The 20,530-nt window shown below is 43.8% G+C and overlaps 1 protein-coding gene across 3 annotated transcripts in view; it reads left to right on the top strand.

Moving 5' to 3' along the window:
* The window catches only part of ADTRP (androgen dependent TFPI regulating protein), a 104,742-nt gene extending 88,391 nt beyond the window's left edge, over positions 1-16,351 (top strand). For 2 of the 3 annotated variants that reach the window (XM_073631064.1, XM_073631062.1), the window contains 2 exons: positions 13,840-13,991; positions 15,527-16,351. In XM_073631064.1, coding sequence (XP_073487165.1) covers positions 13,840-13,991; positions 15,527-15,561 — 187 coding nt within the window. In that variant the 3' untranslated portion in view covers positions 15,562-16,351. The remainder of the gene's footprint in view (positions 1-13,839; positions 13,992-15,526) is intronic. The other variant, XM_073631063.1, reaches the window with a different exon arrangement.
* The last annotated feature ends 4,179 nt before the right edge of the window (positions 16,352-20,530 follow it).

Below are 20,530 nucleotides of genomic sequence, written 5' to 3'. Positions count from 1 at the left end.
GAGTGCGTACCCCCCCTCCTGAACCATACCATACCACATGCCCTCCACATAGGGGGGTGGGTGCTTTGGGGCAGGGGGGCTCAGGGGGAAGACTTAAGAGGGCTTCCCCTTGTTAAAGGGGGCTTCCAGATTCCAATAAGCCCCCTGCCCACAGACCCCCACAACCACAGCCCAGGGTTGTGGGGAAGAGACCCTTGTCCTCATCAACATGGGGACAAGGCAGGGGGGGCAGATTCATCCAAATCTCCAAATAACCAAAAATGAATCAGAATTTGTATTCGGACCAATACAAATTGCACATGTCTACAATGCTTCAACATCGCTGTGAACTTGGCCTAAGGCAGCCATCACATCTAAGCACTGGTATGCTGAAATATAATACAATTTTGGTTTTGGTTTAGATAAAGCTAGTGTTTGCTAAACATAGCTAGTGATTGCTACACATGAGGCATGAGATACTAAAGACAAATAGATTGTTGCACTTTGCAAGAGAATTTTCCCCAGAGCTTAGGGAATGCAGTGAAATTTTCACATTGCAAAGAATGCCCAATTACTGTATGTGTAAGGAAAACAACAACAAAAAAATAATAATTTTTGCTAGCATATAATTTAATGATGGAAGTCAGCAGAGCTTCACCTCAGCTACTAAGCTGTGGGGAAATTTCCCTCACAGATTAAACAGTCTGTTCACCTTTAGTAAATCAACCACATACAGTTGCATGTAGTAGTGAATGATTACACAAATGTGGGTTATTGTGCTTTCATTAATGATGAGTTAGTATTACATGCTACACTCTATTGTTCCCTATATGTAGTAATCAATTGTAAATCACTAGCAATCATGGGCAATTTTAGGAGCATTATCACATTAGCAAAAATCTCTTTTGCACAGACAGCTTTTATTACTCAGAAATATCTTTCAGTGTCTATTTCGCCCTCCACAATACCCTCTGAGCCCTCATAAAGCTGTATTCCCACCCCTTTTATCTATTCATCACTTTGTCTCTGGCAAGCTTTCATTGAATTTCATAATGATGTCTAAACAGTGACTGATTTTTTGGCCAAAACTACTGTAAGAAGGTTAAAAAGAATCTATATATAGGAAATATTTACTGTATGTTTGTGAATTGAACATTTTTAGAAGTATCAAGAGATTAAAAAAAACCTCAACCACCTTAGAGGACTAAAACTATTATTTAAATATGCCTAGGCAAATGAGAAAAGTTTCCAAACATAGCCTTTTATTTGTTTAATTGAAGACCTGCTATCCCAGAGACTCAACATTAGGAATAAGGCCAATATTTGAAGCTACCGTGGGTTTGCAGGGGATGCAGAGGGTTCAAAATTCATGGTCGTGGCAAAATAATGTGATAATTCACCAGACCATATTCTTTGAGAACATAATGCCTAACTTTTGAACTTAAATCAGCTGTGTTAATGAAATAAATTGGGATGGTTTTGGATTCTCCTTACTTAAATTATAAATATGTACTATCTTGTCTGTTCCTATAGTTAGCTAGTCTATCAAAGCTTTGCTAATATTAATGGTGATAATAACACTATTGGCTATAAAAATAAACACAATGCTTAGAGAAGCAAAGTTATTTATTTACAAGGAAAGTAGAACATTAACATAGAAATCTAAAAGAATATTACAGAGCATATAGAAATAAAAGAGCAGAGATGATACGTTATGTAAGTCCGTCTTCAATATTCTGTATCTTAGCTGGGCTTAAAGCGGAACGTCCGTCATTTGTTTTTTAAATCTATTAAATCCTCTGCCCTTGTTATTACTTTGGATAGTAAAACATTTTTTTTTCTGCCAGTAAATATCCAAAGGCGGCCTTAGGCTTTGTTAGGCCTTAGGCAAAACCGAGACATGAGGCCTCACTCACGCCCATAATGGGAAAAAAATTAAAGCAATAAAAATGGCTGCAGAAAGATGCAAGGATCTAGCACACAGTTCATCAGCACCACTTCCATGGCACCCTCCTCACCCACTAGACATATGCAGCCAATAAAATATCTGGGACCCAGCAAGGTGACAACCCCTCTAGAAATTTTCCCTGTGCCTTGGGAGAACGGAGAGGGGTGTCACTGAATCATTCCACATCCACAGAGGAAGGAGAGTGGGGGGATCCCAGTACAGTGCAGAGAGAGAGGAGAGAGGGGGAGAGAGAGAGGAGAGAGGGGGAGGGAGAGAGAGAGAGAGAGGGGGAGTGAGAGAAAGAGGGGGAAGGGGGGGAGAGAGTGGGGGGGGGAGGGAGGGAGATGTTGGAGGGAGAGAGAGAGGAAGGAGAGAGAGTGGGGGAGGGAGAGAGAGGGATAGAGGGGAAGAGAGAGAGAGGGGGGAGAAAGAAATGGGTAGGGAGAGAGAGAGGGGCGGGTGAGACGGGGAGGGAGAGAGAGGGGGAAAGGGAGAGAGAGAGTAGGGATGGAGGGGAAAGAACTGGGGGGGTGGAGAGCACTGGGTGGGAGCTGGAGAGCACTGGGGGTGGAGAGATGGGGGGAGCAGAGAGCACTGGCAGGGTTGGAGAGCACTGGGGTGGGGGCAAAGAGCAGGGGGGGTGGAGAGCACTGGGGGGCAGAAAGAACAGGGGTGGAGGGGGGGTGGTATAGCACGGGGGCGGAGATCACGGGGGGGCAAAGAGTGCGGGGGGCTGGAGAAAACTGGGTGGGGCAGAGAGCACAGGGATAGGGACTGGAGAGCACTGGGGGGGCAAAGAGTGCGGGGGTGGAGAGCACTGCGGGGGAGCTTGAGAGCACCGGTGGGCCAGAAAGAACAGGGGTGGAGAGCATGGGGGGCTGAAGAGCACTGTGATGGGAGTGGAGAGCACTGTGATGGGAGTGGAGAGCACTGGGGGAACTGGAGAGCACTGGGGGGAGTGGAGAGCACTTGGGGGTGGACAGCACAGGTGTGGGGGCTGGAGAGCAATGGGGGGAGCTTGAGAGCACTAGGGGGGCCAGAAAGAACAGGGGTGGAAAGCACGGGGGGGCTGGAGAGTTCTGAGGGGGAGTGGAGAGCAATAGGGTGGAGGAGAGCACAGGGAGTGCTGGAGAGCACTGGGGGGCGAAGAGTGATGGGGGTGGGCGAAGAGTGATGGGGGAGCTTGAGAGTACCATGGGAGCAGAAAGAACAGGGGGGCTAGAGAGTACTGTGGGGGGCGGAGAGCACTGTGGGGGAGTGGAGAGCACTGTTGAGGAGCTGGAGAGCACTGGGGGAGCTGGAGAGCACTGGGGGAGTGGAGAGCACTGGGAGGCGGAGAGCACATGAGTGGGAGCTGGAGAGCGATGGGGGAAGCTTGAGAGCACCAGGGGGTCCAGAAAGAATGAGTGACGAGCACGGGGGCTGGAGAGCACTGGGGGGAGTGGAGAGCACTGGGGGGAGAGCAAAGGGGGGGCTGGAGAGCGCTGGAGGGAGCGAAGAGTGATGGGGGCGAAGAGCAATGGGGTGAGAGCATTGTGGGGGCAGAGAGCACTGTGGGGGAGTTGGAGAGCACTGTGGGAGGAGTGGAGAGCACTGGGGGGAGTGGAGAGCACTGGGGGGGAGAGCACTGAGGGGGTGAAGAGCACAGGAGTGGGGGCTGGAGAGCACAGGGGTGGGGGCTGGAGAGCGATGGGGGAAGCTTGAGGGCACCAGGGGGGCCAAAAAGAACAGGGGTGGAGAGCACGGGGTGCTGGAGAGCACTGTAGGGGGTGGAGAGCACTGCAGGGGGTAGAGCACAGGGGGTTCCGGAGAGCGCTGGGGGTGAAGAGTGATGGAGGGGCCAGGCAGCATCAAATCTTCCTCTGCACAGTCATGGGGACTGCTGACTTGAATAGGCAGCCGTGCAGGTGTGGAGCAACCGGGTGAGCGGCGCGGGCTGAAGGAGCAGCCTAGCTACCTCAGCTGCCTTAGGGTCTCACATGGACATGCTGCCCGCACGCCTTGTGGAGATAGCACCCTGAGCTGGGTGCTGTCATCCAGACACTGCTGTCATCTAAAGGCCTTTGCTGGCCCGCTCGAAGCACCCGCTGCCACCGGAACGGACGCTCCATGACGAGGCCGCTATTGGCCCAGGACCATTGTGCAGTAACCGATTGGTCAGTCAATCCCTGGGCCACAGAGTCCCAGCGGGAGTCGCCGGCGCTGTAATGGGTGATTGATTACAGGCAAATTAGGCGGCCGTAAGGCCCCTGTGAGGTGACCTCCTAATTTGCCAAATTATTGAGCTTCCTCAGTAAATACCTTATACAGCCCACTTTCTGTATCATGTCTGGTAAAAAGCCTAGGCTCATGCACAGCTCTCTCTCTCTCTCTCACTCTTGAGAGTTTTCCAGGAAGGGAGGGGGGTGAGTCATAAGAGTGCCAATGAGAGCTGCAGAGTTGGAGGTGTGCCTCTGTGTAAATCCAGGAAGTGAACAGGCAGCAGCTTGAGCTGCCCACAGTTAAAATGATTGCAGTCAGACTCAGTGCAGGGAGATTTCTGCAGCATATTTAGCAAGTACAGAATCACAGTATATATAAAATAATATGCAAAGTGGTTGGAGGGAAGCTTCAGAATGGCAAAGTTTTTTTTATTACAAATTATGTGAGCAGACTGCAGTTCCTCTTTAAGGAGAAAGAGGCCGTTCATCGATGGCCGTCACACTCTTAACCACTTGCCGACCGCGCTATAGCCAAATGACGGCTACAGCGCGGTCGTCTAGTTGTGATCAGATGTGTCCAATCACAGCTGAACATGGATGTCAACAAAGCCGGTTACCAGCACTCCTTTAATCATGCTGACAGCATGAGCAGAAGAGAGCCAATAAACTGGCTTCTCTAAAAGGGACATCTACACTGATAATCAGGGCACTGATTATCAGTGACCTGATTATTAGTGCAGTCCCAACAGTGCCCACCAGTGCTGCCAAACAGTGCCCATCAGTGCCTCCTCATCAATGTCAACTATCAGCGCTGCCTACCAGTGCCCATTAGTGCCACCTATCAGTGCCACCTATCAGTGCCCAGCAGTGCTGCCTATCAGTGCCCATGGTGCCACCTATCAGTGCCCATCAATGCCACCTATCAGTGCAGCCTCATCAGTTCCTCCTCATCAGTGCCCACCAGTGCCGCCTCATCAGTGTCCATCAGTGCAGCTTATCAATGCCCATAAATGCTCATCTGTGCAGCCTGTCAGTTCCCATTAGTGCAGGCTCATCAGTGCACATCAGTGAAGGAGAAAAAATACCCGGTTGCTAAATTTTATAACAAACTATGAAAAATGTTCGTTTTCAAAATTTTCAGCCTTTATTCGTTTATTTAGAAAAAAATAAAAAACCTAGTGGTGTTAAACACCACCAAAAGAAAGCTCCATTTGTGTGAAAAAAAATGATACAAATTTCATTTGGGTACAGTGTTGCATGACCGCGCAATTGTCTTTCAAAGTGTGACAGCGGTTAAAGCTGAAAATTTACCTGGTCAAGAAGGAGGTAAAAGTGCCCAGTAGGCAAGTGGTTAAAGCACTCACAAACTCTACCCACTCTGATGCCCTTGTGTCCGCCCTGTATAGTTTTCTGTCCAATGAGCGACAATCCATAAACTATAAGGGGCTGTTGTTTCTAATTACAAGTATAGTATTACACTGAAGATCCTCCAGAAAGCATGGTGCTGTCCTTCACCATGTGGCAGTGTTATAAGCTGCAAACAAGCAAATGCCTTTACCCAGGTAAACATGCCAGTCCACATTGTTGCAGGCCAGTAAATCAGTCATTTTAATCTCTGCATCACCAGGAGGTGTGAGGTGAGGCCTTATATTCCCATAGCCCACCACCAGGGGGTATGCAAGGCTCCCTTTCTACAACCCCTGGCAAAAATGATGGAATCACCAGTCCCTGAGGATGTTCCTTCAGTTGTTTATTGTTGCAGAAAAAAAGCAGATCACAGACATGGCCAAAAACTAAAGGCATTTCAAATGGCAACTTTCTGGCTTTAAGAAACACTAAAAGAAATCAAGAAAAATAATTGTGGTGGCCGGTAACAGTTAGATTTATAGAACAAGCACAGGGAGTAAATTATGGAATCACTCAATTCTGAGGAAAAAATTACGGAATCATGAAAAACAAACAAACAAAATAACACTCCAACACATCACTAGTACTTTGTTGCACCACCTCTGGCTTTTATAACTGCTTGCAGTCTCTGAGGCATTGACTTAATGAGTGATAAACAGTACTCTTCATCAATCTGGCTCCAGCCTTCTCTGATTGCTGTTGCCAAATCATCTTTGCAGGTTGGAGCCTTGTCATGGACCATTTTCTTTAACTTCCACCACAGATTTTCAATTGGATTGAGATCCGGACTGTTTGCAGGCTATGACATTGACCTTATGTGTCTTTCTTCAAGGAATTTTTTCACAGTTTTTGTGTAAACCTGTGCATTTATTGAAGATTTAATGACAGCCATCTCCCCAGTGCCTTTACCTGACATGTAGCCCCATATCATAATTGACTGTGGAAATTTGCATGTTTTCTTCAGACAGTCGTCTGCATAAATCTCATTGGAACGGCACCAAACAAAAGTTCCAGCATTATCACCTTGCCCAATGCAGATTCGAGATTCATCACTGAATATGACTTTCATCCAATCATCCACAGTCCACGATTGCCTTTCCTTAGCCCATTGTAACCTTGTTTTTTTGTGTTTAGGTGTTAGAGATGGCTTTCTTTTAGCTTTTCTGTATGTAAATCCCATTTCCTTTAGGCGGTTTCTTATAGTTCGGTCACAGATGTTGACTCCAGTTTCCTCCCATTTGTTCCTCATTTGTTTTGTTGTACATTTTCTGTTTTCAAGGCATATTGCTTTAAGTTTTCTGTCTTGATGCTTTGATGTCTTCCTTGGTCTACCAGTATGCTTGCCTTTAACCACCTTCCCATGTTGTTTGTATTTGGTCCATGTTTTAGACACAGCCGACTGTGAACAACCAACATCTTGTGCAACACTGCGTGATGATTTATCCTCTTTACCTACATACTAACAAGCAGATTTAATCTGATGCAGGTGTTAGTGTTTGTAATGAAAATTTACAGGGTGATTCCATAATTTTTTCCTCAGAATTGAGTGATTCCATAATTTATTCCCTGTGTTTGTTCTATAAATCTAACTGTTACCGGCCACCACAATTATTTTTCTTGATTTCTTTTAGTGTTTCTTAAAGCCAGAAAGTTGCCATTTGAAATGCCTTTAGTTTTTGGCCATGTCTGTGATCTGCTTTTTTTTCTACAACAATAAACAACTGAAGGAACATCCTCAGGGACTGGTGATTCCATCATTTTTGCCAGGGGTTGTAGATGAAGATATGCACCCTTTTGTTATACACACCCTGCTGTGTAAACTGATTCTTCTGGTATTTCAAGATGACATGCAGCAGACCAGATGGCTCTTTGATAACCAGACAGTAAAAATCCATAAATGTCTGATGAGCATGTTGCCTTCCAACAGGTAAGCCATAAGCCAGTCCCATCACTATAAAGTTAGGTCACAGCAGCCATTATGACAATGTACTTTATCTGTGATAGGAAACGCATAGGGAGTGCTGCTGACAAACTGCAGGGATTAGTGTAGGGCCTGTAGACAGTCTGTCCTGTCCATATGCACAAAAGTGATAACTGGCTGCATGTGTTTTTTCACAGTGCATATTTCCTAATTGTTGCTGGCTGCAATGTTTTTTTCACAGACTTTTTTTTTTCAAATGCTAACAACAGTGGAATATGCCTGGGCAATGTTCAAATGTTCATCGATACAGCAGCTTTAGTTTTCTTTAGGAGAGTCTGTGATCAAGTGATTTACAAGTAGGAGACTGTGGGAGTCAAGGGCAGAGCAGGCTGCCTAAATTTGACTGCGCTATATAAGTACCAGAAATAAATATATTACACATAAGAAATGTGTTAGTTGCTCCCCTCCCCACCAACAAACCCCCGTGAATCGAACCTATCCTTCCTGAACATGTATTACATCTAATAAATATCTTATGTCACGTACACACGACCGGACTTTACGGCATACTTGGTTCGACAGACCGGAGTCCGTCGGACAATTCGATCGTGTGTGGGTTCCAGCGGACTTTTTTTCCCCAAAAGTTTGATGGACCTAGAAATGAAACATGTTTCAAATCTTTTCAATGGACTCGAGTCCGGTCGAAAAGTCCGCTCGTCTCTATGCTAGTCCGACGGACAAAAACCAACACTAGGGCAGCTATTGGCTACTGGCTATGAACTTCCTTGTTTTAGTTCGGTCGTACGTCATCACGTACGAATCCCTTGGACTTTAGTTGATTGTGTGTAGGCAAGTCCGTTCATTTGGAAAGTCCATCGCAAAGTTCGTCGTAAAGTCCGCAGGACAATGTCTGCCGTAAAGTCCGCTCGTGTGTTTGCGGCATAAGGATCCTTTCCTATGCTCATGCCTCAAATTACTCTTTCTCAACTGACTAGCAGAGGTTGAATGTAATGTGTAATGTGTAAGCTTAGTTAAATGGTCTTTGGTATTTTGGTTTGAATGCCCAAGTTTTTAGAATTCAAGTGCTATAAAAAAATCTATATATAACTTTATGGCTCCTGAAGCTTTGATGCATTTAATTAAGCTACTACAAGGAGCAATGTAAGACTGACACTATACGTAATTATTCTGTTAGGGCCCTTTCACACTGGGACGGTTTGCAGGCGCTATTGCGCTAATAATAGCGCCTGCAAACTGACCCGAAAGTGCCGCTGCTTTCATTCCAGTGTGAAAGCCCCGAGGGCTTTCACACTGGAGCGGTGTGCTGGCAGGACGGTAAAAAAAGTCCTGCTAGCAGCATCTTTGGAGCGGTGAAGGAGCGGAGTGTATACCGCTCCTTCACTGCTCCTGCCCATTGAAATCAATGGGACGGCGCGGCTATACTGCCAGCAAAGCGCCTCTGCAGAGGCGCTTTGCGGTGGTTTTTAACCATTTCTCGGCCGCTAGTGGGGGCAAAACCGCCCCCGCTAGCGGCCGCATACCGACGGTAAAGCGCCGCTTACAATAGCGCCGCTTTACCGCCGACGCCCGCTCCAGTGTGAAAGGGCCCTTATGGGTGTGATGGGCAAACCTCGGAATAAAGAGTACCCGTCCAAATTGAAGCCTAAACTCCATCTTTCCTTTTACTTTAAATAGTTTGTTTGGGTCAAGCTGGTCCAAATGAATGGTTTCCGTTACTAATTGCTGCAGCTGCTGTCAGTGCTCTGTTAACTGTATGTAGCATCATCTACATATAGTATGCAGTGCTGTGTTTCGGCAGTATGGGGACTGTCTGCTGCCGGAAGAAAACAGAGTCAGGTTGATTTTCAGCCATTTAAAGGATTGAATCTTTATCAAGGCATACAAGACTTCCTCTGAGTGGTTGAGGTAGAGCATGTGATGTCATCTGCCTTCCTCTCTACCTCAGCCATTCAGAGGAAGATGGAATTAGGCTATAAAAACAAAGTAAACTTTGACAAAGGACAAAATAAAGAGTAAATGTGTCATTTATTTTTATTTTAAGCACTATTCTATGCTTTTACCAATATGATGCCTAGATAAAATGAAGGCGATTACTATTGTTTTGCAAGACTGCATTTTATTGTTACCTTACCTTTATCATGATATTTATATTTAGCAAAACAAGACAAAGCAGCATTGAGTATATTAAAGAATCCACATGGGAGCTCTCTGCAGGTTTCCCTTGAATTATGGATGACTAAGAGAAGTCAATAAACCAAAGATTATAGACAAGACAGCCACTCTGTTTACTTGTGTGTCGCTTATGATTATACATGTACATTACATTTACTGGAACGTGTTTTTTTTACGTTACACATATTAAACTCTGGGTAAAATTTCATGCTAATAACTAAATTACTTGTGGAAAATGTAATGCAAACAGCTACTTTTTAGTATTTAGAAATGTATGGCAAATACAGAAAGGTAAAATTTAAAGTGGTTGTAAAGTCAGAAAGTTTTTTTTATCTTAACACATTCTATGCATGAAGACAAAAAGCCTTCTGTGTGCAGCAGCCCCCCTCAGCCTCCCCAATACTTACCTGAGCCCCCTCTCTATTCAGCGATGTCCATGAGTCTCTCGGCCAACGGGACTCTCTGTCCTGATTGACTGAGACATGGCAGCGGCGCCATTGGCTCCTGCTGCTGTCAATCAAAGTCAGTTAGCCAATCAGGAGAGAGGGGGGTGGGGATGAACCGCAGCTCCGTGTCTGAATGGACACAGGAAGCTGCAGCTCGGCTCTCGTGCCCCCATAACAAGCTGCTTGCTGTGGGGGCACTCGACTGGTGGGAGGGGCCAGGAGCAGAGAAGCGGGACCCAAGAAGAGGAGGATCTAGGCTGCCCTGTGAAAATCCACTGCAGCAGAGCAGGTAAGCATAACATTTTTTTTTAACCGCTTCCCGACTGCCTCACGCAGATATACTGCGGCAGAAGGGCACGTACAGGCAGATTAACATACCTGTACGCTGCCCTTTAAGAGGTGACTTGCACGCGCTCGCACCGGGAGCTCCATGATCGTGGGTCCCGCGGACTCGATGTCCGTGGGGATACCTGCAATCGTCTCAGGGTGAGGAAGAATGGGGAGATGCGAATGTAAACAAGCATCTCCCCGTTCTGCCTAATGACACTGTCACTGATCACAGCTCCCTGTAATCTGGAGCAGTGATCAGTGATGTGTCACACACAGCCCATCCCCCCACAGTTAGAATCACTCCCTAGGACACACTTAGCCCCTACAGCGCCACCTAGTGGTTAACCCCTTCCCTGCCAGTCACATTTACACAATAATCAATGCCATTTTTTAGCATTGATCGCTGTATTAATGCCAATGGTCCCAAAAATGTGTCAAAATTGTCTGATGTGTTCGCCATAATGTCGGAGTCACGATAAAAATCGCTGATCGCCACCATTACTAATAAAAAAAAAATCAATTAAAACGCCAAAAAACTAGTCCCTTTTTTGTTGATGCTATAACTTTTGTGCAAACCAATCAATAAACGCTTATTGCGATTTTTTTTTTTTTTTTTTTTTACCAAAAATAGAAGAATACGTATGGGTCTAAACTGAGGGGGAAAAGTTTTTTTTATATATTTTTTGGGGATATTCATTATAGCAAAAAGTAAAAAATAATGTGTTTTTTTTCAAAATTGTCGCTATTTTTTTGTTTATAGCATAAAAAATAAAAACCGCAGAGGCAATCAAATACCACCAAAAGAAAGCTCTATTTGTGGGAAAAAAAGGACGTCAATTTTTTTTGGGAGCCACGACCACGCAATTGTCAGTTAAAGTGACGCAGTGCCGAATCGCAAAAAGTGCTCAGGAAGGGGGTAAAATCCTCCAGGGCTGAAGTGGTTAAACTAGACTTTACAATCACTTTAAGTCATTGCACCTACTATAGCAATATAGCTAAAACTCTGCAAATAAGCTTTACATTTTTATATAAACTAAACCAGTGTTTTTCAACCTGTTTTCAGTCATGACACCCTTTAGAATTGTGCACCATCCGAAGGCACACCAGCCTGAGGGCTCATTCACACCAGGAGGTGTGTCCTAGCGCAGTCGCTTTTTTGCGCATTTCCACGTGTTGCATTTTTTAATAGGCTGCTCTATGCTCATGAAACACAGAGAAAAGATGCCGGCATGATTTTTTTTAATTGCGCTGCACCAAAACACATGGTACTGCAGTACTAAGCATTTTAACGGGTGCAAACGCATATTTGCTAGATTCATGGGATGTCATTAATGATTAATAGCACCCATGCCCATCTGCAAAAGGCAGCGCATCTATGTGCAGTGCGGGAAGACACACAATTTTGCATGTGTTAATGCACAGCACACCCTGAAATGTAGTTTGTGAGGCAGAATTAAGTGGCCTATAGGTATTAAACCCCCCCACACACAAATCCTCCCTCCTAGCACAAATTCTGTTCCCCTTCTCCCCTCCAAAATTCCCCTCCTATCACAAAACCTCTATCCCACAACATCCCTCTCATCACTACAGGAGAAGTGACAGTGGCAAAGAGGAGGAGAGAGCCAGAGGAGGTGTAGACTGTGTTCCTCACCTCCAGCTCCTCTCCCACCTATCTGTAACCAGAGGTAACATAGCACACACTGAGATTGGACTTTGCAGTGTTTCATTATCTCCCTCTAGCCACAATTTTTTCTGCCGGGACAGGAGCAGTGTGGGGAGGAGATAGGGGGAGGCAGGGGCGTTGCTAGGGGGTGGCTTTTGGGGCTATAGCCCCGAATCTGGGGCCAATAGCCCCGAGTCTCTGCAGGGGTCCCCAAAGGGGAGGGGAGGCTCTCTGGGGACCCTTATGTAAGTGGGGGGCTCTCTGGGGACCCTGATGCAAGGGAGAGGCTCTCTGGGGTCCCTGATTTTAAGGCAGAGGCTCTCTAAGGACCCAGATTTAAGGGGGAGGCTCTCTGGGGACCCTAATGTAAGAGGGGCTCTCTGGGAAACCTGATGTAAATGGGGGGCCCTCTGGGTACCCTGATGAAAGGGGGAGGCTCTCTGATGACTCTGATGTAAGGAGGAGGCTCTCTGGGGACCCTGATGTAAGGGGGGCTCTCTGGGGACCCTGATGTAAGGGGGGACTCTCTGGGGACCCTGATGTAAGGGGGCTCTCTGTGGACCCTGATGTAAGTGGGGGGCTCTCTGGGGATATATATACACACACACGTATATTACTTTATATACATGTGTATGCCCGCCCAAGCGTATGACTTTCTTTACTACGCTGCTATGGGCTCTAGCCCCGGATCTTTTGTAGACCTAGCAACGCCCCTGGGGGGAGGTAATTAAGTCCTGTACAGTCTGATCAGTGCGCAATCCTGTGTTAACTTCTGTGTACAGATAGGAGGGAGAGAGCACAGCCTGCACTTCCTTCTGGCTCTCTCCTCCTCCTTGCTGCTATTTGTACTCATGTCTGCAACCCAGGAAGCTGCGTGGGCCACCCAACCTGTCCTTAGCAACCAATGATGTCATCAGTTGGTAGGACGCAGGCGGGCGACTCACACAGCTTCCTGAGTTGCCAAAAGGAGTACAGATAGCAGCAGGGAAGAGGAGAGAGCAAGGAGGAGGCTGTGCTCTCTCCCTCTGCCTGTACAGAGAAGTGGGTTGGGGCAGTTTTATGTCATTTTGCCATGGCACCCCTGGGGACATTTTGAAAAACACTAACCTAAACCATAACCTTTTCCATTTCAAATTAATTTTAAAGCTGATCTGTCTTCTCCGTAGTGAAGTTATATTGATATTTCTGATGCCTAGTTATGTTTTCAAATGTACATTATTTTTTACTTGTGAATCCCAAGAATTTGTATTTGAAATCACTTGCCCCTACTGTATAACTCGTATTAACAGCCCATGCAGGACACTTCTTTGTGCAGAAGCCGTGTAGTGGGTGTTACTGTGTGGGTGAAGCATGGTTTCTGAAACCTCTCCTCTAGACCAGTGCTAGTACTACACTCTGCAGCTAGACTGTTTGGCTGGAGACAACCTTTGAACAGAAATTGGAGCCAGTAAAAGCTAAAAAATAATATGGCAAAGACCTTTTAAAAAAAAAAAAAACACTTGTCTTTTTTACATGACAGTTTTTGGCAGTTGAGCTTTGAATACATTGGTTTCCAGGATTGGGATTTTGCTGAAGCCATTACAAATGGTCACATTCTCCCAACTTTGTTCATTTAATTTCCGGGATATATAAGTATTCATGTTGGACCCAAATCACAGTTGGCAGTTTTACTTTTACTTTTGTCTTTCTACTTTTATTAAAGACACTGTTGGTTTAAATATGATTTAATTTTATATTTTTCTTATTTGTAGGGTTCTGTGGATTTACATTGCTGATGGCAACTGGGTTTACCCTTTTCTGGGATTATTAAATCCAGTTGGTTTTATATTATTTTTATTAAGCAGTAATATACTGGCTGCATTGGTGTACATTGCTGGAGACACTCTGAATTATCTAGTTTGGGGTAAGTTAAAAAAAAAGTCAAAGTTGGCTATACCTTTTTTTTCTTTGTTTTGCACAGTGTGGGGAAGGTTTAGGAACTGCACTTCCTGTCCTCCTGATGTATTATTATTTAACAGGAAGTGGGGAGAACTCTCCATTGGCAACACAGACAGAAATTTAAATTATTTTTTATTATTCTTTTACGAGTAGAGGAATGTTAGAGTCACTGTCATTTTTTTTTCTGTCTGAGTCCCTGCTGCAGATTTTCATTCACTTCCAAGAGTTGTGATCCTTCTCCACTCTAAATAAAATAGATTTAAAGCAATATATATATACTAAGATATGTACATTTTAAATAGAACAGGAAATCCGCTTTTCCCCATATTTACCAAATCAGGCCTAAACTGGTTTCTCTTGGCTGGAAATCATTCAATGTATGGTCATGTTTACAGCAGGCAATGTTGACATAGTAAATGTCAGTGATTTCTTTTCAGTTTATCCAAGAAGAAAGGATGACTAGTGATTGCTAAAGGGCCTTTTTACAGTCTAAATATATTTGTTAGGAAATAAATGATAAACTCCGGGGCGAACAGAAAAGAATTTTAAATAAACTTGGAGAGTAAAAGCAGTAAAAAAATCCCCCAGAAATTTAAGTTAATGTATTTTTTTTTTTTTTGTTTTGTTGTATTTTACCTCCAAAATTGTTTAAATGGCAGTTTAAAGCAATTTTAAAGTGTTTCTAAACCCACAACAGTAAAATCAGTCTCTATATGCAGTAAAGCATGCTTATTATACTCACTGTGGAACCTAAAGGGTTTACCCTCTGGATTGCGTAAAAAGGATGTTTGATCTTGTCTTCCCTGAGCCTCCCCTTCTTCCACTGTTCCCAATCTATCTCCTGGACAAGACAGAGCCTTTGGAGTCACTCTGCACATGCTCAGTTTGGTGTGTATTGCTAGAGAGTTTTTTTTTCTTGGGAAAGTGCATGTGATCAGCACAGGGCCAATCAGCACTGTCCAGACAGAGGTGCAGGGGTCCTGCAGCCTCATAGAACAATCAGGGGAGAATGAAAACTCCTCCTACAAGTTTTAACCAGACATTGATAGACATTACAAGACTGCTATATGCTACTGATGAGAAAAGGTATTTAGCAGTTTAAATTTACTAAAATAATTGCATTTCATGTTCTGTGTACTGTGGGAGACCAAATATAGTGAATGCAGGGTCCTGGGTTTAGTAATACTTTAAGTAGCAGGCTGGGACAATCTCGTAATGTAGTTGTTCTAATGATACAGAATGGCCCTTATTCAGTAGACTTATTCAACAAGGCGAAAAACAAACATCCAAATATATTTTTCAAAGATGTGACATCAGGGAACTGAAATCAGGTTGCTATAGTTTGCAACACTTTGTGCATCAGGGTTGCTCTGTGAAATTCCTTATTGAATCAGCACATATACAGTATGTTTCATATAAAAGTATGGTGCTTTTAAAATATTTTAAATTATGTTTTTAAAGTTTACATTTTAACAGTTTCTGTTTTTCCCATAATTCAAGCAGGAGAAGCTCGACACAAGAAAATGAAATCGTAAACCTCCTTGGCAATGCAGCAAGCCCTCCAGGAAGAGGGGAATGGATGTGTTAACATATCCCTTTTATATAATGTAGAGCTCAGTAGCAATCAGTCATAACTGACAGCATGTGAAATTGGTCTATTAAAGAACAAAGAAACAGTCAAAGCATAAACCTTGTCCACCTATTGAATTGAAAACGACACATTTTTGTGCCTTGTGAACTCATTATTCCGATTTAAAAATGTATTTAACAAAGAACAAGTTCAAGTCAGTCTCCGGTCTTCTGCTCCAGGAAATATTAACTGAAAAATCTTCACTAGAGGTATAAGCAGGTTGCAGACCACATTAGAAATGTACAGGAATAATTAAGCATTCACATCTCCACATTAAGGAGTAATAAGAAGTGACAACTGCTTGCATTTATGAAGCACTGTCCGTTCACACCGTAGAAGAACATACATTTGAAGATGCAGCAGATTTATTTACGTAGTGCCAAAATGTATACATGGGAAATATGCCTTAGCATCACTCCATATGACCAATCAGCAATATAGAGACTTGCTTAGTATACTTTTTTTTGCTTTTAGTGTTTATTGAAGTTGTGGCATTTGTCAGTTGAATGACAAGTGGTGGCGCTTACTATTAGTGGAAGGTTCGACTCCACTTGAGCAGAAGTTGATGCTCCATGTACATTCTAGGCTAAGGATCTTATTATGTAGCAAACATCAGATTACTTTAATTTAAGTGGCTTCTTAATGAAAGTGAAAAATACATGTATGTAAAAAACAAAAAAACATAAGCTGTCAAGTCTTTTTACGATGTATAATAAAGATTGTACACGCTAATAAAATTGCATACAAATATACTTCTATTATTTCTAAAAGAATATGGAATTCGTTTAGTCTGGTAGCGGAATTTGTTTAGTTTCGTTTTCGTTAAATTTAGTTTAGTTTTCGGTAAAATTGGTTTAACTTATTAATTCTCTAGTGAATTTCGACTTTTAAGAATAATTAGAATTTGGATCAGTTGAAAAACGATCAAACAATTCAAATTCTGTGTGAAGAAATAGCTGGTTGTTAAGCAGCGGGCCAGGAAGCCGGCTGCCCGCGTCCATGAGTCATCATCTGTCAGCTGGCTTCCCCACTGACAGATAGATATAAAGATAAAGAATGCCGGCAATTTCCCAGCAATAAAAAAATGTTTAAAAAATGGCGTAGGGTCCCCCCCAGTCCATACCAGGCTCTTTGGGTCTGGTATGGATTTTAAGAGGAACCTTGCGCCAAAATTTTAAAAAAGGATGGCGTAGAGTCCCCCCCAAAATCCATACCAGGCCCTTACTCGAGAATAAGCCTGGCAGGTCAGGAAAGGGGGTAGGTACGAGCGAGTGTCCCCCCCTTCTGAACCATATAAGGCCACATGCCCTCATGGGGGGATGGGTGCTTTGCTCTGTGCCCCCCACCCCAAAGCACCTTGTCTCCATGTTGAGGGCCTCTTCCCGACAGCCCTGGGCTGTGGTTGTCCGGGTCTGCAGGTAGGGGGCTTATCGGAATCTGGAAGCCCCCTTTTTTGCCATTTTTCTATCTTTCGGGTCGGCGGGCATCATGATCGACATCGAAGGACACTATTTTTTTTTCTTTTTAATAAAGGACTTGTGAAAAACAGTTTCCTGCTTTTCTTACTTTTTGACACTTTTTTGGTGAATGGGTACAGGTACGATGTACACAATACCCATTTGCATAGGGGGGGTCGGGATCTGGGGGCCCCCTTGTTAAAGATTCTGATAAGCCCCCCGCCCGTATACCCCAACAACCACAGGCCAGAGACCCCCCTGCCCCAAAGCACCCACCCCCCATGTTGAGGGCATGAGGCCTGGTATGGTTAAGGAAAGGGAGAGCGCTTGCTCACCCCCCCCTTTCCTGACCTGCCAGGCTGCATGCTCGGATAAGGGTCTGGTATAGATTTTGTGGGGGACCCCACGCCATTTTTTTTTAACATTTTTCTATTGCTGGGCATTCTTTGACCACTGTCGCACTGAAGCGCCACTTAAACAGCACTAAGGCGCCGGTAATTTTTGCGGTGCTTTAGTGGAATTTCAGCAGCGCTTTTGGAGCACTTTTTGGGTGCTAGCGGGGTGTTTTTTAAAAGAAATCCAAAAACTTTTTTTTTTTAAATCCACAAAAACACTCGTTTTGCGGCACCTTCGAAACGCTTTTAAGGCACTTCGGAAGTGTTGCCCATAAATTTCAATGGGCAGGGGCCTTTTTGGAGAGTTTTTTACAGTGCTCTAAACCCGCCCCAAAGATGCTGCTTGCAGGACATTAGAAAAAGTGTGAAAGCACTCATGCAAATGAATGGAAGGCAGTTTTCAGGTGCTTTTTCAGAGGCTATTTCTAGTGCTAAAACGCCTGAAAACTGCCTCAGTGTGAAAGGGGTCTTTACTGTATCTTTATATTCATCTGTCAGTGGGAAAGCCCGCTGACAGATGATGACTCATGGTTGTTAAGGACGCGGGCGGCCGGCTTCCCAGCCCACTGCTTAACAATCAGTGTATATCCACTTTAGTGTGCACGCAATGTGAATGACAGCAGTGAAATTTAAAGAGGTACTTCTTACTATGAACATTAGGCAAAGTTCTTGTGAAGTAGTTATCTGAGTGAGCAGCCTTTAGCCCTAGTTCTTCAGCCGGCTTCAGCCGGCTAGCGTTGCTACCCAGTCTTTACAGTGGTACACATGAGTTTAATCCCAGTAAGGTCTACATGCAGTAAGTATTTCTGCTAGTTAAATGGCCAGTCTCTATGTGCTCAGTCCATGCTACCCTGTTTCCCCCAAAATAAGACCCAGCGTGATTGTCGGTGATGGCTGCAATATAAGCCATACCCCCCAAATAAGCCCTAGTTAAAGTCCTTTTAGGTCTTAATTCAACGGTAGGGCTTATTTTCGGGGAAACAGGGTAGGGCTTATTTGGGGGGTAAGGCTTATATTTCAGCCATCACTGACAATCACGCTAGGTCTTATTTTCGGGGAAACAGGGTAGCAGCAACAGGTTAATGGCAGCAGTATTCTCTCACCGGTTCCAGTGATACAGCAACAGGGGTCTCTGCCTGGAGTGACACCTGTTCTCAGCATGTGGCCATAGGCCTTTGGCAGATTGACATGCACACCGGAGCAGCGATGTGCATACCTTAGTATCTTTGTAGCAAACAGAAAGTTCCTTGGTATTCAGACTGTGAAAATACAACTCTTTTTCCCCTTATACCCAGCTTGCATTGACAATTGTAGTCCAATGGTCCATATACTGCCATAGTAAAGTTTCTTTCCCAAACTTTATCTCCCATAATTCAGTGCTGTCAGCCATCAAGTCTTTTGAGCTCCTTTTGCTTGTCAGCTCCCCCTGGTAGTTTGAACTGAGGTAGTGTTAACCCATGCAGCTGAAGTCCATTGAAAGCACAGAGAACACTGTTGCACAGTGTCCTAAGTAACTCCCCGTCTCTAGCTACACATGATGCAAATGTCATATCTCTTATGGAATGGACCTATGTTATATTCCTATTAAAAACAATTCTAATGATTTTACAGGCTACGTTGTCTAGCATTACAGTCATCCTTGCCACAAAATTACTGCAGCCACTGTATAAAGCTAACAGGTTATTTTTAAAGATAATACTTTCTAAGAAAATAAATCCAAAGAATACAATATAACAAAGAAACGATAAGAGAATTATTAATGTTGAACTCAAAATAGCCAAACAGGCATGAAGCTGTTATTTCCTTAGGAAAATATAAGTGGTGTAACTATTGTAGGTACATGAATTAAAGCTTCAGCATCCTCAAGACTGCAAATACCTCCTAAAATGTGTCAGGAGTAATGGTAGCCTTTGAATACAAAGGATTGCTCTACAAGGGTTCTTAATGTGCATGTGGGGTAGTGTTATCACAGAAAACTTGATGACATCATCATGCTAAGATAATAAGTCTTGACATATGTAATAGGTATGGAAACACAGTTTATGAATGTTCTATTTTTCATTTTCATACTAGTTAGTGATGAGAAACAGGTAACACGTTTGCAATTCTAGGTTAGGAGCAAGCGTCTCCTTTGCTTCTTATTATTTGACTTACATGGCACAGCACTTTAGACAGCCAGCTAAAACTCGAAGATTAATCTGAGGCCAAGCCAGAATCTGCCTTGTAAGGGGCTAGCAAGCAGCATTTAGGGATTCAGTACAGCATTAGACATGTGCATTTGTTTTCGTCCGAATGCATTTTCGTCCAAATTTCAGGTATTTTCGTTATCATTTTAACAAACGATAACGAAAGTGCAGAGTCCGAAAAACGAAAGATCCGACATAAAAAAATGCTTTATTTTAGTTTTCGTTGCTGCAACAGTTCGATATAGATAGGAGATTCGACATGATGATGACAATAACAATCTGTGTCCATCAAACCTGTGGTTGAATGTGCCTAACTTTAACTCTATTAGTCCAAAATTATTCTACATAGAGAGAAAAGATTCGACATAGAGAGAAAAGATTCAACGTAGGGGAGAAAAGATTCGACGTAGGGGAGAAAAGATTCGATGTAGGGGAGAAAAGATAGATAAAAATAATGATGATGATGAATGTTATTGGCTGATTGTAACCAAAGAGTAGGAGCAGTAAAATAGCTAGAACTAAATACACACGTACTTTGGCTTACGGTGTCTGTTGAAAGTTCTAAGAAGATTCGACGGAGCAGGTAAACTATACGGCGTCGTACAGTTTAGCTGCTCCGTCGAATCTTCTTTGAACATTCGACAGACACCATAAGCCTTCAATGACAGATTTGACCTCAATTTGGATTTTCGGACGAATGCAATTTTTTAACGAAAAACGAAATAAATAAAAACGAATTTCGGGAGTAACTAAATAAATTTATTTTTCGGACGAAAACGAAATTCCGAAACAAAATATTTCAGTGTGCACATGTCTATACAGCATTACTATGTCTA

The sequence above is a fragment of the Aquarana catesbeiana genome, linkage group LG05, assembly GCF_042186555.1.
Source record: "Aquarana catesbeiana isolate 2022-GZ linkage group LG05, ASM4218655v1, whole genome shotgun sequence".
NCBI classification, from domain to species: domain Eukaryota; kingdom Metazoa; phylum Chordata; class Amphibia; order Anura; family Ranidae; genus Aquarana; species Aquarana catesbeiana.
The sequence above is the reverse complement of the archived record's forward strand: the minus strand, read 5'-3'. Positions and strand labels throughout refer to the sequence as shown.